This window comes from Drosophila teissieri, chromosome 3R (genome assembly GCF_016746235.2).
Source record: "Drosophila teissieri strain GT53w chromosome 3R, Prin_Dtei_1.1, whole genome shotgun sequence".
Taxonomy (NCBI): Eukaryota; Metazoa; Arthropoda; class Insecta; order Diptera; family Drosophilidae; genus Drosophila; species Drosophila teissieri.
The window spans coordinates 9,628,375-9,648,306 of record NC_053032.1 but is presented as its reverse complement, the minus strand read 5'-3'; the positions used below and the strand labels follow the sequence as shown (position 1 = coordinate 9,648,306).

Here is a 19,932-nt window from a genome sequence, read left to right as displayed (position 1 = left end):
AAGTCTCACCTCTTGCACACACAATGCCCAAAGTCTGAAGAAAGTAAAAATCCAGCCGACAACCTCGCGGCTACCGTCGCGGCTCTTAGCTCCCCCTTTGCCGCCCCTTTGCCGCCTCTTTGCCACCTCTTTGCCACCTCTTTGCCACCACTTTGCCGCCCCTATCCCCTCTAAAGAGACGAAACGAAAACGAAACGAAATGCTCCATCGGCAATAACAACACTAAAGGCCAAAGCTGCCTGACAACGACGCCACAAAATGTTATGTTGTTGCTGCTGGCGTGGTGTTGTCTTCGGCTTTTGCATTTTCAGTTTCAATTTCAGTCGAACTCGGGCAGCAACGGCACACGGAAGCAGCAGATCGCACTCCGTTCCAACTTCGAAAATCCCTTTAAAAAGCCCGAAACAAACAAATCCAATCATAAGCCCAACTCCCATTGGACTTCGGTGCTTAAACTACCAGTACGCAGTAAACGCCTTGCTTGACTCGAACAGGCGTATAAAAAGTGAAATTCGTCCACTTTTCGCAATCAATTTCGCAATCTTATCGGGCGTAATAAAGATAAATATTACAAAATTCAATTAAAGCAATTGGCAGCTCGTTAAAGTTTACACCAAGGCTAAATTGTGTTTCAGCTAAGCCAAGATAACGAAAAGCCACAGAAACGTCGCCGCGGCTTAACACTTTTTAACACTTTCCATTTCGTTCAGAGCAGTTTTCGTTGGGTTCGTCATCGCAGCGGTTGCCTTTCGTCGAGTGTGTTAAATAATAGTAAACAAAATAGTGAACGAAACTACCACATTTTTCGGCAAATGTTCAACGGCTTTGTGAACTAAAAACGGAGACTGCATTTTAAGTTGATGATTGGCAAGATGCAAACGAAGGTGTTTCTGCTGTGCCTGGGTTGGTATTCGAAATAACAACATGACTGTCCCCAAAATGAACAGATAATTAACCTAGTTTTGGGCATCCCAAATTTATTTGGTAACCATTTATCACCTTATTATGGTTAATTTGTGCTAATGTGCTGCGCAAAATATATCAACGAAAAACAAAAGACTTAGGCAACGAACATGCTGTTGCGCATCCGACGAAAGTCCGAATGCAGCTGATGATTGTGGATTGTTTTTCTTCTTTTGTGGCTATCACGATTCGTGCAACGTGAAGTGGCTTGCAACTTTCTTTGCCCGCCACTGCCAATAAAACTTCCGCTCGGTGACGTCACAGACAGGTCGAAAACCAGCTGGCATGCAAATCACATAGATAACGCCACCAAGGCCAATCGCTGATCTCCCCTGGCCCAAAGAGTACACTTGTGTACGTGTTTCTTGGTATTACCGCAACGCCAGGCTTGACCATCTATTATGCAATAAACAACAAAAAAAACAGAGAGAAAAAACTTGTCAACGCCGCAATTTGTTGGCTGTTTGGTCACTTTGGACGTTGCCGGTTGCCAAAACTCCAGGCGGGTTGCCGATAGCCTGACCATGAAGTGTACAATTTTGAGTTTTCCGCTTCGGAAGCTAATGCAGCAGCTGTTTCTTTCAATTTTCCCCTTTTTGTCCCTCTGTGCGGATTAGCTTGTAATTTTTTTCATCAACGGCAATTGCAGCGTTGACATTTCAACTGCTTTCTTCGGGATTTTCACTTTCGTTAGCCATGCAATGATAGCAAGATTGGTTACTCGGAGCAGACAAACTCCTGGCCTTAACTAATTGTATTTATGATTTTTCGGAATTCGATTAATAATATTAGAAATTGTATGTGTAGACGAGATTAAAAATTAAAAAAAGGCATGCTTTGGTCAATTTCCTCAACTGTCAGATACCCGGGTAATAGTTGGGTAACCAACTATTGTGTGTGCGAGAAAGTAATTTAACTTTTTTTTAACCATAGAACATGATAGCTGCTGCGGTTTATGGGCGTTAGAGTGGGCGTGGCAACGTTCTGAAACAAACTTGCACACAATCTGCATGCTCTCTCACATTTCAAGACATTTTAGTTCCACAGATCTCGACTTTCATAAAGACAGTGAGACGGAAATGGACAGATCGTCACGGCTAGTGATGCATACTTCACAGCGAAAATAGTATACCCTATCAGGCAACGAGTAAGGGGTACAACAAATCTTGTATTGATATGAAAATTCTGTCTCGATAGTGTAAACATAATTAAAAATGAAAATTCCATCTTTGATATTTTATACATAGTTTGATAGCGAAAAGGAAAGCATGGGCGAATAAATTACATAATTAATTTTTGTTTAACTAAGGTTTTTAGCAGCAAATATCAGACCATTTTTTTAAATAATCCTATATAGAACTCACACAACATTTTATCTTGATTCATCAAAGATTCATCTTAATTTAATGGCGCGCCGCCTCAGAATTTTTCAATACAATTTTCACGATTTAATCTTTGAACAGAATGGTCATATTTTTGGGTCAAAATGCACAACAGTATGATTAACAATGAACCGAAAAGAGAGCACGTATCCACAACGAATGTGCTTAGTCTGTCTAGGGCCTTCGGGGCATTCACTTTTCCGAAGAAATCATTTCTATATAAGCCCTATAATTGGCCAATATTTCATTGTGTTGAGGTGAGCAGCAACAAAGTAAAGCAGTGCCATTTGGTATGGGCAATTTTATTCCGAGTGAAAGTGGCAAAGTTGCAGTGCACACCTCGAAAAATGTTAATGAGCCGCGTTCGAATCTGGCATAAAAGCAAAACAAGATAATCAAAATAAAGCAGAAAAAGGCGAAATAAAACCGAAACTATAGCAGCTTAACCCAAATCACTTTAAGATAATCAATTTTGTTTTCCTTCGCTGCGAGGAGAAATCTTTTGGCGACCTTGGCGCCCATTAACTTACATAAAGAATCATCCGGGAGGAAGTTCCTCATAGCGGAGATCTTCTCCTTCCCAAAATGCCAAGTCATGAAGCAAACGGAGACAAGCCCACCAAAAAACCGAGCAATCCAAGCCCGACGAGCAGAGATTATGTCACGGCAGTCGAGCAAAATAAACTCACAACTAAATAAACATTAAATGCTTCAGTTGAACAACGACATACTTTCCCATCAAGGGACAAGGGAGGCTAGGGCGGAGGCGGGGGCGGGGGCGGAGCGCAGATGCGTAATGCCAATTTGTGACATTACTCAACCGGCGACAAAACCGAAAGACTTTGCATAGGACCATTGTTGAAGTGAGTTTGGCCAGTTGGGCGCTCGCGGATCTCCAGTGCTTCCTGCTTTCAAACTGTTTAAGCATATTTTCCCCAACAGTGCGTTTCATAACTTGCAGGTGCACCCAGCAAATGTATTGAAAGAAAAAAGCGTTGAACTCTTCTTTGAAATGGAGTCGACAAATACAAACTGTATGTCTGGAGAAGCGTTTACATTGCGTCTTACCATTGCAGCTTACTACAATACACTTGGGTATTCATTTGTTGATACATGAGTTAGTTCAAAGGCCAACTTTCCGTTATCAAGTAAAATCAATAATGTACCGACTAGTCTCCCTTATCAAAGCATTTCGTAATTAGATATGAATGTTGGATATTAAATGGCTGATAATAATTATATCTAATTATAATTACAGTAATTGAAAGTCATTTATTACCAGATGTATTTGGGCAACTCCATGCTGTCGCACGGGACATTTGTACGCTTTTAAAGGAAAAAAAATACAAAATACAAATATTACTCTGCCATAGCTCTATTATTGGTGAAAAAGTTGATTTCGGCCAACTTTTCATCTTCAAGATAATTGCAAAAAGCTACCGTTGTCGCACGGGACAAAAAATGGAAGTAGTGGTTGCCCTTCGCGTAGAATTTCCCATATACGTATTGCGTAGGAATAAAAAAACTTCTCAATAGCTTTTCAAAAAGCTAATGACGCATGGATTGGCTTAAATATCGCTTAACTAACCTTTATAGATTTTTCTTTAAAGGCAGTCGTCCTAGGGAGTTTCAGACAATTTTCTTTGACTTAATATTGTATTGTGACTTGATATTGTAAAAGAATAAAATACCATTTCAAAGCGTCGCATTTAACTGATTTCGTAGGCTCATTAGTTGAGTTAGTTATTTCCCTTTTATACTCCTGCAATTGAAGTCAGAAGTTTAATTTGATTAAAGTAACAAAACTATATCCAGATATTTTATCACCGTTCCAGTACTCTCCTTGAACACATTTCTGGTCGCGCAAGGACAATCGAGTGACGCCAACGATGAGGAGCAACCACTCCATTTGACCAACGACGGTAAGTGTGATCAAGATGCAGGATGCTGTGCACGGACATTCATAACTTTAACCCTTAAGGCAGCGTCTTTCTTTCAGCCGCATCTGCACGATCGACGACTGGGTCGCCAGTTGAGCGAGGACCTAGCCGAGAGCCAGAGCTCGGCCAGCAGTGTCAGCAGCAGCAGTCAGTCCAGCTCCACCTACGAGGATGACGATGACGACGTTGAGGGTTCCAGCGAGTACTACGATAGCGACGAGGAACAGTCCGAGGGCAGCAACGAGTCCCTGCCTCGTTTGCTCTCCCAATCCACCTTCAATCGCATCTCTGAGACCTTGGGAGCGCTAAACCATGTGGGACACATGCTGGTGGATATAACTCGCGGTGGACAGGATCAGGCCAAGACGGATGGGGATGAGAAGAGTGGGGATGCGGGCCAGGACAAAGGTCAATCAGTTGGAACGCCCAGCTCAACCACAAGTACCACTGAAGTGGTTCCCTCTTCCACATCCTCCCCACGGGGAAAGTCGGAACCACTTCCAGGAGTCTCCGGCAAACTTATGGATCCTCTACCGATCACACTCTCTGCCAATAGCTTGCTACCAGCTGGCAAGCCCGCTAATCTGAGTGTTATCCAAGTGGCCACCAAGAGAATCGGTATAGATGACTCTTCTCCCATGTTTGTCGAAAACAAGGAGCTCAAGCTGAAGAAGAAAAAGAAGAAGAATAAGAACAAGCAGAAGGTCAAGAAGCCCAGTGAAGAAGGAGTCCCGATTCCGGCAGCCCAGGGAGCTCAGCAATCACAGCAGAAGATCAAGATACCCACCACTCCGCGCACCACAACTACCTCCAAAACCACCACCACCACCCCAGAAGCGCCTATTACTCTGAGCCCATTGGATCAGTTGGCAGAGGCTAGTGATGAGGCGGGAACCGCGAAAGATGTGGAAAACTACTGCAAGACGCCAAGTGGGAGGAGAGGACGTTGCGAGGATCTCAGCAGTTGTCCCGCTCTGCTGCTGAATCTCAGCAGCCTGAGGGAGTCCCTCTGCTTCAAGAGTCTCTATGTACCGGGCGTGTGTTGCCCCATTTCCTTATCCTCCACTGTTTTGACCACTCAAAAGCCTCTGAGGCTGACCACTCGTCCCACGACCACCACCACCACCAGCACCACCAAGGCCACGCAGCCCACGAAGAAAAGCACTGTTCGACCCACCACGCGCCCCACATCTGGTCTCGTGCTTATTCCCCAAAAGAAACCGCCCACTACCACGACGACCACCACGACGGAGGTGCCTCTTGAGCCAGAGGGTCTGGATGAGATCGGCAACAACATTGTGGATCCCGATGAGTGCGGTCAGCAGGAGTACTCAACGGGTCGGATTGTGGGCGGAGTGGAGGCCCCGAATGGTCAGTGGCCCTGGATGGCGGCCATTTTCCTCCATGGACCTAAGCGCACCGAGTTCTGGTGCGGTGGCTCGTTGATTGGCACCAAGTATATCCTCACGGCTGCGCATTGCACGCGGGACTCGCGACAGAAACCGTAAGACATTGTGAGTCTTTCACTTAGCTGGTTCTAATTCCGAGTTTCTTTTAGATTTGCTGCCCGACAGTTTACAGTTCGCTTGGGTGACATCGATCTGTCCACGGATGCCGAACCCTCAGATCCCGTGACCTTCGCCGTCAAGGAAGTGCGCACCCATGAGCGGTAGGTTATGGCCCTCCTAAAGTGGATAGTATTAGTAACGTGTGCATCCTCAGCTTCTCCCGCATTGGTTTCTACAATGACATTGCCATCCTGGTTTTGGATAAGCCAGTGAGGAAGTCGAAGTACGTGATCCCTGTCTGCCTGCCAAAGGGAATCAGGATGCCGCCCAAGGAGCGGCTTCCCGGACGCAGAGCCACCGTTGTGGGCTGGGGCACCACCTACTATGGTGGCAAGGAATCCACCAGCCAGCGGCAGGCGGAACTGCCCATCTGGCGGAATGAGGATTGCGACCGCAGTTACTTCCAGCCCATCAACGAGAACTTCATCTGCGCAGGATACTCCGATGGTGGAGTGGATGCTTGTCAGGTGAGTTGCTATTGGAGTTTCCATTCATAGAGGATCCAAAACTTATGGTATATTCATTCTAGGGCGATTCTGGCGGCCCTTTAATGATGCGATATGACTCCCACTGGGTTCAACTGGGAGTGGTATCCTTTGGCAACAAGTGTGGTGAGCCCGGGTATCCAGGTATGTTACTCTCTAGACGACTACCTAAGCAGTATTGACTAATTTTATGCCCACTCAGGTGTCTATACTCGAGTCACTGAATACCTGGACTGGATACGCGACCACACGAGGGATTAATCGCTTTCCCGATCCAATCGATCCAACCGATCCACCTTAGCCGTAACTGTAGCCTAGATTTAGGTACGCACTAGTCTATGTACTCTTAATGAACATCCCCCTTCTGATCTAAGAAGTGTACTATTTATTAACCGCATCCCATTGCCATGATGATTGGCATTTGTTGACTAAAATAATATATATTATATTTAATTTTGATAAATAAACTGTGTAGACGAAATGACACTGGAAATTGCTAGATAAAATGTTTTAGTATTTTAAATTGCTCTTTTTTAATGTGACTTACTAATTATCAGTGCCTTTCTAAATGGAAATATATCTTATTGTCAACTAGCATTCATTTCATGTCAATCTATTCTCTAATGAAAAGCCTGAGTTATGTACATATATATAGATAAAGTGAATTCTAAATATCATAGATATACATACATATGTGTGTATACTACTTTTGTAGTGTTTGGTTTCGTGAAATGATCTTACGCAATCCGAAGCCAATGATCCGTAGCTGATTGGGATTGGATAAACATTAGTAATCGATTCAGTTTATTTGGATTGAAGCGTGGGAGCGCCAAGCGATTATTTCCAGTTTGTAACTTTTGAAACTAAGAGCGGCAATGAAATAGTTTTAGGGGGCGTATCATTCTTAAAGTCCGATTATGTGTGACCCTTCCCTTCTGAAATTCTAGAACTATCAATGGGGAATGACTAACTGATAAGTTCATTCATCCGTTGGTTAGTATTTATTTATCACTTACCGGGAACTACTTGGTAAACAAACGTGAGCAATTGCATAAGGTTTTTTCTCGGTGCCGGTTCTCTCAGTTGGCCATAAGCTTTCACAGCTGACGGACGCGAATTTTTCCCTCCAACCGGCAAGTTCTTCGAGTTTCTCGCGAATGTTTGTATTATCTTAAAAAATCGACTACCTCAACGAATTTGAAGTGGTGGAATTACAACTTGTGCTTGCTCTGAAGATTTACAACACGAATAAATCATAATATTGTACAATTAAGGCAGATAATCACGAATTTCACATTGCTACTACTTCAGTGCGTGGACTTTGAAAGCTCTGAGTGTTTTGTTTATGCAAAGCTTTCTTGGGCTATCGCTTGGTAAGTACCGAGGAAGAGAAAGCTCTCTTATATTGAAAATAAAGAGTGTGATTCATTAAAATTTATAAAAATGAGGGTAAAAAAGTCTAGGGACTTTTTCTAGTGTGGTCTTAAAAACGTCTCAAATGGGAATTTCCCAAGGTTTGAAATCGTTTTATTTTCTCTTTCACATACTATTTATGTGTCAATCTTTGTTGGGTAGTGTAAAACACTAACTTAAAGCTTTAGCATACATAACATATGTTAACCCGTACGGAAGCTGATTGATTCTGTTAACTGGCCAAGCTAGCATTTCTGCAGCCCTTCAAATCTTTAAAATAACAATAAAGAATTCTTTAGACGAGCAAATTTGTAAAGTAAATGATTTGCTCCTGCTGAATATAAAATATATATAAAAAGTCATACAACGACTTAGCACATTGTGCTAAGGTAAATTAAATTCCAATTAAACGCTTCGCATTAGGAAATTGTGACATCAATTTTATGGCAATTATTCCAGTTATTACGTATTGAACAAATTTTTACATCCGTTTATTTAAACTATTATATATTTTAAAATCGAGTGGTAGCTTGGAAAGCAAGAGGTTGGCAATAGCGTCAAGTAGCTACGGCATATCTTCCTTTGAGCCTGTAAAGTGCAAACAAAAAGCATTTCAACATAATGATAAGTTAAGGAAAATATTTATAGTATAAAACTAAAGTAAAAAAAAAAAATATTTATTGTTCCCGCCCGGGTTCGAACCGGGGACCTTGTGCGTGTGAAGCACACGTGATAACCGCTACACTACGGAAACTCTTGGGATGAGAGCGGTTAGGTCCAGTGAGAGGCAAACGAACGGTTATCTAATTTAGGTTTCTATTCGAGTATTTACTCTTTAACCAGATAAGTTGATCGATGTATAACAACTTGCTGAAATTATAGAAATATGTATAAGTATAATAAGGCGGCAGGAAAGTAGCCGATATATAAAAGTACAGATTAAATACCATTAGATCGTGAGTTTCTGCCGTCTTAGAGTACTATGTGCCCCCGCTTGGCAGCAACAATGAAAGCCCATTTCTTCGCCTTGTCATTCCGCTCTTAATTAGCCTTTATTTGTCCCCTCTTCACGGAGCCTTACAATTGGCCGGCATTTGTGCTTGTGAATGGAGGGAAAGGGGCAAGGGCATGGCATTCATGGCATGCCTGAAACACGCTGACCAGATTACCAACCAAAGCGCCAAGGGGCCAGGAGCGGAGCACTTTGTGGGTGGGGTGCTCCGATGGCCCACCTTTAAATAAATTCGATCACGCTGATCCTTGATTAAAATTCCTATTGTCTGCTTTGGTCCTGCCAAGATTTTCTCCCCTTTCAGGACTCCGCTTTTGTGCGGCGCCTTGAACGTAATTAATATGCAGGCCAGAACGGACTCTAACTGCTCTCTGGCACTCGTTATAATTACGCATTTAAATTGGCACAAAGGTTGAGGCCAGACATGAACAGGACCGCTCACTCGGCAAAAAAGTCCTTTCCGGATTTATTATTAGACCCCTTGTACTTGTAGGACTTTTGATTGATAGATGTTCGAAATGTATTTCAATTGCCCGAGCTGTCCAAATAAACGCAAATAAAATATTCTAATTCGGTTTAAAATAGTAATGAGGGATTCTAGGTGCTTTTCTCTCAGTGCCAGCAAATCCAAGAGCTAAGCCAAGAAGCGTCCACAAGGAAGCGCCTTCAACTCTTGCGTCGAATATGTATATGCGCCAGTGTGTGTGCGGCTTATGAGTGTGTTGGTGCACGGCCCCATAAATTTGGGTCAATGGGAAAAACGTCAGAATTGAGTAATTACAACATAATTTTCAATTTTGCAGTTTACGTTGTAAATTAATTTGCGGTCGACATTGGCGAAGCAGCCTCCGATCATTCCATCCCCTTTTTGCTCGGCTTAGGCTGATTCGTGACGGCTTTTTGGGTGGGGTCTTGGGGTTCAGAGCTCCGAGCTTCGAGCTCCGGCTTTAGGATTGGGACTGGGCTTTGGTGTGGGCTTGGGCTTGGGTTTGGGGGATTGCACAACAATTAAAGCAACAATTACTGGACAAACCGGACGGCAGACGTCGGACTTAGCGTTGTTGTGCTGCGCCATAGTACATGGAAAACGTACATACATACATACAAATACTGTTGTCTGTGCCACACGGGTCGCCATTCGCCGGTTGGGGGTCATCTGTTTGTTGTGCATAATTAATTTGCAGTCATTCAGGTTGCCTCGCGTGCTGATACCCAGTAGGCAAAAGGCCAATGAGTCCGGCATAGTGAGTTGTCACGCAGGTTCACTGCTTTAGTGCCTAACAAAAGGAAAGCATTAGAGTTATACAGCTGCTGAGAGTTATTCATTAGCAGCATTACTAAATGGATTTTATTTTTTGAGCAGCAATTTAAAAGATACCTAATCTGAAGTTTATATATTCATTTTTCACAAATGGCTGCTTTGGAACTAGAATTCCGGTTGGAACTTGTTGAGCTAAACTAAAAAGTTTTAATATATTTGAACACAACATGTTTTTCTATATTGTTATACTTCCCTTTATATTATTGTCCTCATACCTAATTGAAAGACGCGTTCAAGGGACGCAGCTGGATCTTCGAGTGACAGTATATGGACTTTGTTTTCTGCTTATTTGGCCCCAGTGGTTATCAATGTATTTTTAAGAGTGACAAAATAGTTTTCTCATCACCATTATCAGCAGACCCAGGGCGTTCTGCTCTCTGCACAAAACTGTTTACGATTTTACAGCTGAATGGATTTTAATTGGAAGACACGCTAGTGTCAATGGCACTCGAAGGGAGCAAGGGGGGATTTGGGGAGGGGATTTTTGGGATGTGTGTAGGGTTTTCCAGGGAAAAGCAGTTGCCAGCAGCTGTGACAAGATTTCGGATCATGTGGGTGGGGCCTGGCTTATGCAGAGGAGAGTCGAGTCCCCCGTTGCAATAAAAAATTGACCCGAAAATGTGTAACAAATGTTGTGACATATTTTCGCAACGTTTGCTCAGGCCCTCCCAAAAGCAGAAAACGATTGCGAACCCGCTGCCAATGATCCTGAAAAGCGCAAGCTGAAAGAGTCTCTGAAAGGATGCTCAGAATGGGTTTTCCCCAGTTTCGGGTGAGAATCGGTTTCGGGCAACATTTGTTTTGGCCCACATATAACACAAAATGTGCAAAAATGAATATGAAAGCGGGGGTCGGGCTTGTCCTGGAACTCTGTAACTGTAAATGTAACTGCAGCATGGCATGAACTTAATCTGCTGCCGATTGTTTTTCTTGCTTTTCCATCGGTAGGTGGTGGGCGATGGGCGGTGGGTAGTGGGTAGTGGGCGGTTTTGTTGCTCAATTTGTACTGAGGGGTTATGGAGAGGGCTACTTGGGGCGACGAAGACCCAAATACGGCGCGTTTTCAATATTGCGGCAACAATTTTCATGGATTTTACGCTTTCTTTGTTTTTGCTCTGTTTTTGGCTTGTTTGTATTTGGCAACTCGGTAATAATGAAACCAGCGATTCGGGGCAGCTCTGCTGTGTAGTGGGTGGTGTTTGGAGGGCGGTGGGCGGTGGGTGTGTTCATTTAATTGAAAACAAGGCGTGGCAGCGGCCGCGGCAGCGTCGGCAGCACTTAAAGCGAAATTGAGAACAGATGGAATGGCAAGCGAAAAACTTACAATAATTGCCCACAACAGTTTGAAATTGAACGAAGCCACTCAAATGGACTGAAGTCCCGGCAGTTTCGGTTAACTGGGATGATTACCATCGACGGCAGATAAAGTTTCCGCGGCCTCTTAATGGGTTATTTATGGAGTTTCCCTTCCACCGGCTGAGTGCTGAAACTAATTAAATTATACAATCAAAATTTTCTCCATATTTTATGGGAAAACATTTGCACTTTGCAGGGGAAAATGAAGGAAAGAAAAACTTCTCGACTTTTGCAGGGTTTGCTTATAAAAGAAATAGTACAACCTGTTTGGGATTCCGTCCGTTTTCTTGGTTGTACACTAATTAGTTGCCCTTTTCAAGAGGGCTATCCCTAATAAATGATCAGTTTAGGATAGCATCCTTTTTTCTTAATATTTTAAGTCTTTAAGATAGGCTATGGCTTCCGCCTTTCACTCTTGCTGCTTACATTTGTATGGCTTGTCATTAGCGAAGATGTAACATTTTTTCAACGATTTATTTAGATTGGAGTTTCATTTAGATTTTTCCGTATAAAGACATCTTTCTTTCAGTATCCTTATTTATTCCTTCTTCAAGGCTCAATTCCACATACCTAATAGTATACAGCAATATAACGTGATACACAGTTTTATTGCCATTCGTAAACCGATTCGCACAACAATGAGAGAGGGAAATATCTCAAATTTTCAAAGACAAATATGCACCACAAATCACATTTCCATAATATATGTCCTGTCTATCCTGGCTGCGGACATGTGCGCTGTATTATTTATATCAATTTGAATGGTATACAAATTTGTGTGGCAAACAGCTCGTGACTATAAACAGAGAGTGTAACCTGATACGTTGTTTGTTGCAGTCACTCGCCGATTTCTTTTGTGCAACACATATTTTCCCCCATTATGTGGTGTTGGCTGTTTGTGTGTTTGGACGCCATGGCGACCTTTTCTTTAGAGACTCGCCCACCCAGCTATCTTTGTATGTGGCCAAACACTCACACACACAAACACACATACACATACATGGAGAGGAAGGACATCTGACCGTGGAAAGTGGACAAGACAAACAGACGCCGCCCCTTCCATGTGAGTGGGTGGTTGGCTGGGCAAACAGACCGATCCACTGCAGCCTAGGGCTCCGTATGAACGCATTTCCCATCTAGTACAACCCGCCACCCACCTGCCCCGTTGCATTATGCTGAATCCGAGGGACTACAATCTCTTTTTCGCCTCGCCACTGAGGGCAGTGCAAAAACCAATAAGTCAAATGACCGAAAAGGCTTAACAGACCATGAAAAAAGGAAAAAGGTAAACCAACGGTGGGGTTGGGAGGAAAGCCCAACAACAATAATCGGAAAATCAGGAAAATATCACAAAAAGCGTTGGCAGGAAATCGATGGGCAAAGAAAAAATGAATAGAGAACGAGCGAATTAAGACGATAAATAAACAATAATGTTCCTTAAGTCGATGCACGGATTGGGTGTGGTGTTTTAAAAGAGGTTTTCAACAATCTCTAAACAATTATTAAAGAATTTTGTTATCTAATGAATATTATTTAGAAATACTTTAACAAATTGAATAAATTTAATAAAATATAAGTGGGGAAATACTATTTCCTACAAAAATCCATATTAAATTGCAATAGCGAGATCCTTTTAAAAATACTAAGCGAAATGCACAAAACGCTTACCTTTGTGCGCTAAATTATAGTTCTTCCCCTTGGCAGCTCTTTTGTTACGGGCTGCAATTTCCTCAGCATTCCAGTAAAATTTTTATTAGCTACCATATTTTATGGAATTCTTTGGATAGAATAGAAAACCATTACAGCACTCACTTGATTCCTGAATTACCTTTGACTATTGCAGATTGCATTGAAAAGCTCTTCGACTCTTAAGCCAAAAACAAATCTCATTGTTGACTGTTTGCTGCCGTGATTGCCGCATAAGAGCCAAGATCTACGAGCCAGGCACTTCGAGTTGGGTGGGTGATTGGGGATTGGAAACTGGGGGCCAACTGGGGGTCCGAGGAAACTGGGGAGACGGTGGCAGCCGGCGATGTCCCATTTGTGCCAAGTGTGTGACAATAAAATGTTTACTGATAGCAATACCAGCAGAGCAAAAAGAAGCCCGGCTAGGAACAAACCGGTAAAGCAATTGAATGTGGCACAAAGTGCTCGAGTGGGTGGCGGATTGGCTAGGGATTGGAATTCCGTGCTGGGATTGGGGCTGGGACTGCGATCTGGTTTGGGATTGGGCCCATCTATTAGGAAAGGTTGCTAGGCAAAAAAGGCGAGCCGTCGACTATTATAAATAATAAATGCTGACTGGTCAGCCGGGCGACTAGCAGGAGAACTGTCCTTTTTCTCCCCTGCCACAGTGCCACAGGGTAAGAAAGGCAGCAAAAAATCCGAAGGAAAGACAAAAACAATTTGCCGGTTCCTCACACTTTCTCCGTCTTCAAGTTTCGACCTGCTCAGATGCTTTTTTCCAGCTCACGCGCCCTCGGCTCATAAATCTCGACCAAGAGTGAAATAAAGCTAAGCGTAGCTCCTGACGTCGGTGTCCTGGCACCTGGCAAATTGATTTGTTGGTTTATTTGGTATGCCGGAGAAAAGGAGATGGTGCCCAAAGGAGCCACGTAAATTCAGGCGCCGCCTGTTTGTGTCATAAAATACGAGGACATAAGATGAACTGAGCCTGTAGTGAAGTGCCCTGGTCCAAGGGCTCGAAAATGACATTACGATGAAGTTAAGCAGCCGAAGGCGCACATAAAGCAATTTTCAATTGCGAAAGTGTGTCGCTCCTTGGTGTCCTTGATCGATTAAATTCAACGTCCGGCCGACCGCTTAATGCCTTTAATTTAAATCAATCAATCAATCAGCCAGCTGCTTCCACTTGAATGAAGATTGTCCGTCGCGCTCCCCGTCCTCCGCTCTCTCATTATTATTTTAGTTTTTCCCCCGAATTTCCCAGATTTTCCAATTCCAACAACTTAGTTTAGATGGGCTGGCCATGGATATTTTGGGGGTTGTGATTTAAAGCAGCTTAACCGTTTGCCTCAATGACCATTCCCCCTCAGCCTTTTGTCTTGCTAAGCTACTTAATTTATCTGGCCCAATTCGCTCAGTTTTTCCTCCATGTGTTTGGGTTAAGACAATTTAAAGTGGCCCGAAATTGAAATCAAATCAAATCAGTGCCGCTCATCCTCTTCAGCGGGGAAGTTCCTGGGATCCTGGCTAGTGACCTGAATCGAATGCCCATTTGAATGCGTGTGCACGACAGGGTGTACTTATCTATTTGGGTGTGTGTTCTACAAAGCGATTTCTGCCTGGAAAGGGCTTTTCCTGGCCTTCCACTAACATATCCTGCAGTCTTCTAAAGAGCAGTCATATTGTGTAGAGGTAAGGTATGTCATTCAGAAAATGAGTATAATATTAGTCTAATGGCTAATAATATACTTTGAATTAGGCTTTAATTTACATATTTGTAATTCAATTTCCTGATAGCAAACTTTAAATGTTACCTTTGGCTTATGTGCGAAGTTCACGACCTTTTCTAGAAGGCAAATTGCCACGTCAAGTTTATTTCTGCTTGCTATATTGGAAATGAAATTACTCGAAATCTCAGTCACTTTGCGGTGACCTTTTCAGGTTTCTGGAATGGCCTTGAATCAAATGCGAGTTGAATGCATGACCTGCATTTGCCATAGAAACAGCAGACGCCCCCAACCAATCCTTTTGCAATTTGCCTAACAATCTTTCAATATTTCATGACGCAATCAGTAACGTAAGCTAACAACACGTGCCCTGGCAAACTTTATAGATACAGTAGAACTTGGCTAACAGCTAACAGAAACAAACATAAATGGATTTTAGTGATTTTAATGACTATTACGATGTATGTTACGAACTGCTTTTTACATTTAAGAGAATCGCAAAAATTGATTTTAATTTTTGTATAGTTAGTACATAAGGGAGTTTTCCGAAAAAGGTGAACTGGGAAAACCTTGTTCAAGGACTGCAATGGCAATTAACTGTGAAAATGTATATTACAAGCTTTGAACTATTAAAGTTTCACTGTTTTTGAAGCTACATATGTGGGATCTTAACCCCTCAATGGCTGCCATTTCGCTTGCATTTAGCTGCAGCTCGTTTCGCTTGCATATTTGGCCAATAAATTGAGCTTCCCGGACAAACTGGCGAAACTGGAAAAATGAGAGGCAGTAGCTGCGGCTGCAACTGCCAGATCCTATCTTCAATCGCTTCTGGGGCTGCCTCTGCATTGCTATCGTAATGTCAAAGTTCAATGTGCAATTTAAATGCAACACCCTGCCATTGGCTTTGCCTTTTGTCCGCTGCAGGTGGAGGAACACTAAGGCCGAGAGTGCCTCCTCCCCTCAAAATAGAAGGAACTGCAAACAATTTGTATTTAAATTCGGCGCAGCAGCGGCAGCAATGCGGACTGGGAGATTCTAGAGGACGGAGCCTGCGGCTGTTTTTAATTGGCAAATAAAAATGCGGAGACGAGAAACGAAATTTTGCATATGAATGCAGAAAGCCAGCGAGCGATTCAAAATTGAAATTTATGTGAAAAAATCAGCGAAAAAAGCGGAGTTTGCCATAGAAGGGAAAATAGACTAGGGCCTGGGCAAACACACAGCCCAGCGCAAGGACCAACACACACACACACAGTCACACTTCCATACACACTCATACACGTGCGCGTACGCATACACACGTATGCATGGCAAGCAGGAAGCATCGATTATTCAAAACATCCGCAATTGGGAGCGCTTATCAACACAGGCGTCATCTATCTCCAGCGTACGCCATCTATGCGCAGTTTGTCAAAAATATTTTTTCCACCGCTTTTTAGAGCCGGAATTTATTAAGCCACGGACAGGTCGTGAAAGCATGAGGCAGGCACATTGGCTGCAAAGTTATTTGGTTGCGCAAAAATATTTCGTTTTTAATAGGTTCTGGAATTTGGAGATTGCTGGAAAAGTTTCTAATTGATTTGTATACGATCTTCTAAAACTAACAGTATACGATAACAGCGATTGTCTCTAATATTATTTCATGACCCCTATGATTTCATTCAAAGTTTGGCAAGTAATAATAGTAATGAGAGGTAAACAACTGTTATTTGTTTTTTTATACAACTTGTGTCCGAATGAATCGTAAAGGAGCTCTTAAGTTCCAAAATGATAAACAGTGATTTTAGGAACTACAGCTAATTAAAACTAAGAGCATTTCTTTAAATGAAAAAGAATAAGCAATTATAGGGGTAAATTCGAAATGAAATTATATTTCTCAGAAAACTAGCAATATTGGAGAAAATAATTTCCTGTGAACAAGAATCCATTAAAATATTGGCCCTCTGCTGTACAGAAGTACAGTGAAACACTCCCTTTTTGAAATCCTGAAGCGCGAGCTCAGATCAATCGACTGCAATCAGTCGAAAGCAGCTCAATTAATTTGTATGTAGGGTGCCCGCCAATTCAGCTTCCGTTGCGTTCGACCCTTTTTATCCCTCGCTCGTTTGATGAGTTTTAGTGTCTATTGTCGCTGGTGGGATGGCCACACCCATACACATGCACGTGTGTCCTGGCAGATACAGTCATTCTCCCCTACTCACACACTCACACACTCCTACGCTCACACACACACCCTCCAACACTGGGACATTCACACATTGATAGGTATCCTGCGCCTCCTTTGGCTCATTCATATGCATGACGATGTGTCCATTTTTGTGGCTTGTCATTAATGCATAAAAAATGCTAATGGGCCAGCGTTTATGTCAACGCTTTTGCCAAAAAGGTGCAAACTGTTGTTGTCCTGCCTGTAGTTGTTATCCTTGCTGTTAGTGCTGGCATTGTTGTTGTCGTTGCTGGAGTTGTTGGCCAAATGTTTGTCGTAATGCCTTTTAAATGAAGTTGTGCGCCATTTGCCATTTGCCATTTGAAGTTTGCTGCGACTGTTTTGTCCGTGTTTTTGGCCGTTTGCAATGATGGCCACCAAATTGAGTTGGCTATGCGGTGAGTGGTTTCTCCTTTTTTGTGCTATCCCAAAATGGAACCCCTATGCCATCTGGCTCCTCCATCGTTTTGTTTCGGGGATAAGCTGCAATGTCAGATTAGGATGAGGATGTGGTGTTCATGGCCTTTGAGCAGAGCTGGTGTAATGCCAAAAGGGTTCTTATGGGTAATTGTGTGTGGATGGCTTCCATATTAACCCGGCCGAGGTGGCCGAGAGTGCGGCAAAGTGTTTATCACTGGATATTGGATTGGATATTGGTCGATGGGCCAAGGAGGGTCACTTTCCCCTGGGGAAGCCGTAGTCGAGTGCGATTTCAATGAAGATTAAAATAAAATCGGGCAAAGGTTGCGAATGTTTGCAGTTAGCTGTTGAAAACTTAATGAAACTCTGTGAACTTCGATTGCCATTTGACATTCGTGTGGTGACCTTTGGCTTTCAGTAGTTCTAAAATGGCCTAAGTAGTATTAGTTACACTTGTACTTTCAATTTTACGTTTTCAATTAGAAAGTGTCACCAATTGGTTTAGACTTGTACTTATTTTTTATATAAGTTTAGGTAACTTTAACTAAAAATAGCGGTTTGCTGTTAACATTAGCATTTGGGTGAATCTTGTTGGGTGAATCTTAAAACGCCATTACAAAACGCCAGCAAAGGGCATTACTAACAACGTATCTGCGGGGCTCCTATCCTTTTTGTAATACAATTTTCTTGAAATCCATTAGTTTGCCAGGAGCAGAGTGGTCCATTTGGCACTATTGCCCCACTGTGCCCTCCTCGCCTTCAAGAATCAACGATCCGAGGCGGCCCATTACCGCTCCTCCATATCTTTTCCATCTGGGCATGCAGATGTGCCTGTGTGCGTGCCTGTTTGTCTTGGTGTTGGTAGTGGTACTGGCATTGGCATTGGTATTGGTGTGCGTATTGGTATGGATACTGGTGGGGGGCATGCCATAGTGGTCCTGGTGTTTGCAAAGCCACGTATTCGCGTTTTAATGTTATCTGGGCGTCGACATCAGCGGCGCGTAACGCCAACATTTTTCAGCCCAGCCAATGCGCCAAAAACAGTTTGCAGGCCAAAAAGCAGAAGCAGCAGGCATTCGAGGCCAAAACAAACTGGGACTGCGATGAGCTGAGTGGAGTAGAGGGGTGGGGAGGGGATGGGAGTGGAGGGGATTGGAGTTCAGTTCATTGCGTTATTGCAGTGCCGGGGTGCCGGGGTCAAAGTGGGCGGCCAGGGTGACGGGCGGGGGTTTTGTGGATTGGAGGCCGCACCAGGGACCGCAGTCAAAATGGCAATTTATCATTTTGTATTTAAGCGCGGTTCAGGTGAGAGAGAGAGAATGCTAGAGTTGCTGGAAAGGGAAAACCAAGCGAAAAACCAAACCAAACCAAACCAAACCGAACCAACTGAAATGAAATGAAAGGCGGCATGTGGGCCACGTATTTTTAGATACTAACAAGTGATAAAAGCCAACCACGTACCACCCATCGCACACACACAATACACATCCGTGTGTGAACGGATGGACGAATGGACGGATGGACGGATGGACGGATTGATGGAAGGCTGTGATGACTGACTGACGAACTGAGGAGCTGAGGAACTGACTGACACCTACTGCAGGCAAAGGCTGACTCGGCATTCCTTAACTGCGTATCCATCAATGTCGTAGCCTGTCGTCCTTCTGATCCTGCTACCGCTACCATCAACATCGCAGCTCCTGCTGCTTCTGCTTTTCAGGCTGCTCCTTTCCAAATTGCTGCTGCTGACGTGCCTGCATTAAACCTATACGAAGGACCAGGCGCCAGCAGACAGCAAAAAAATTGAAAGCCTTTTATAGGCAGCACACATACAAGGCCCAGCCCTATCTGCACTTGGAGAAAATGCTGGAACTATCGAGCGATATTGTGTAATGCCATTTCCTCGCAACTCAAACTAGTTGTTGAAAATATAATATATATATTGTTGTCTTGTTTATAAAATGTTCTTAATTTTGTTAGTTCATAAGCCCGTATGTTCATATGCAACTTTTTAAGACAATTATGTATAAATTTCGTTAAAAGACTTGAGTAGATTTATGGTCTATCAAACTAGTTCAGATTAAGTTTATAACAAAAGACAAGTATTCTAAAGAGATTCCCCTTGATTTTGTTTTCTGGCCTTCTAGAAGAGCATGTATTTTTGAGGAGCTGGAAGTTCGGTATAGGCAATTCGCTTTAATACCAATTTACCACTGCCTGATTTACCCCGTATCCCGTATCCCGTATGCCGTCTTCACCCCAGGCCCCAGTTTCCATCATCTGAGCCTACTCAATCCACCCCAACCGGAGCCAGCCGAGCAGAAGCTGCTAAATTTTTTGGCAATTCAATTGACGAGCCCCAAAGGCGTTTGCTCTTAAATGCTCCACTTGGCCCTGGTTCCTGGATTCCTGGCTTCCTGTGTCTGCTGCGACTGCTGTGTCTGCTCATCAGG

General features: G+C 43.3%; 2 protein-coding genes and 1 non-coding gene across 5 annotated transcripts in view; 2 read left to right on the top strand and 1 right to left on the bottom strand.

Moving 5' to 3' along the window:
* Positions 1–860: 860 nt before the first annotated feature.
* Positions 861–6,599, top strand: LOC122620803. Its single transcript, XM_043798431.1, has 7 exons — positions 861–903; positions 4,181–4,267; positions 4,331–5,789; positions 5,844–5,954; positions 6,008–6,320; positions 6,383–6,482; positions 6,541–6,599. The coding sequence occupies exons 1-7, from the start codon at positions 861–863 to the stop codon at positions 6,597–6,599; spliced, it is 2,172 nt and encodes a 723-aa protein (XP_043654366.1).
* Positions 6,600–7,432: 833 nt separating this feature from the next.
* The window catches only part of LOC122620680 (nicotinamidase), a 28,289-nt gene continuing 15,789 nt past the window's right edge, over positions 7,433–19,932 (top strand). For all 3 annotated transcript variants that reach the window (XM_043798271.1, XM_043798268.1, XM_043798269.1), the window contains exon 1: positions 7,433–7,711. The gene's annotated coding sequence lies outside the window, so the exon portion shown is untranslated. The remainder of the gene's footprint in view (positions 7,712–19,932) is intronic.
* On the bottom strand, positions 8,433–8,505 carry Trnav-cac. The gene has a single exon. It is a non-coding gene; the product is annotated as a tRNA-Val (tRNA).

Excerpts from the sequence above, each read along its gene's own strand:
- LOC122620803 (XM_043798431.1), top strand. The coding sequence starts at position 861 with ATGATTGGCAAGATGCAAACGAAGGTGTTTCTGCTGTGCCTGG. Across the intron at positions 4,268-4,330 it reads ACTCCATTTGACCAACGACG|CGTCTTTCTTTCAGCCGCAT; the intron begins GTAAGTGTGATC and ends CCCTTAAGGCAG. Across the intron at positions 6,321-6,382 it reads GTGGAGTGGATGCTTGTCAG|GGCGATTCTGGCGGCCCTTT; the intron begins GTGAGTTGCTAT and ends TATTCATTCTAG.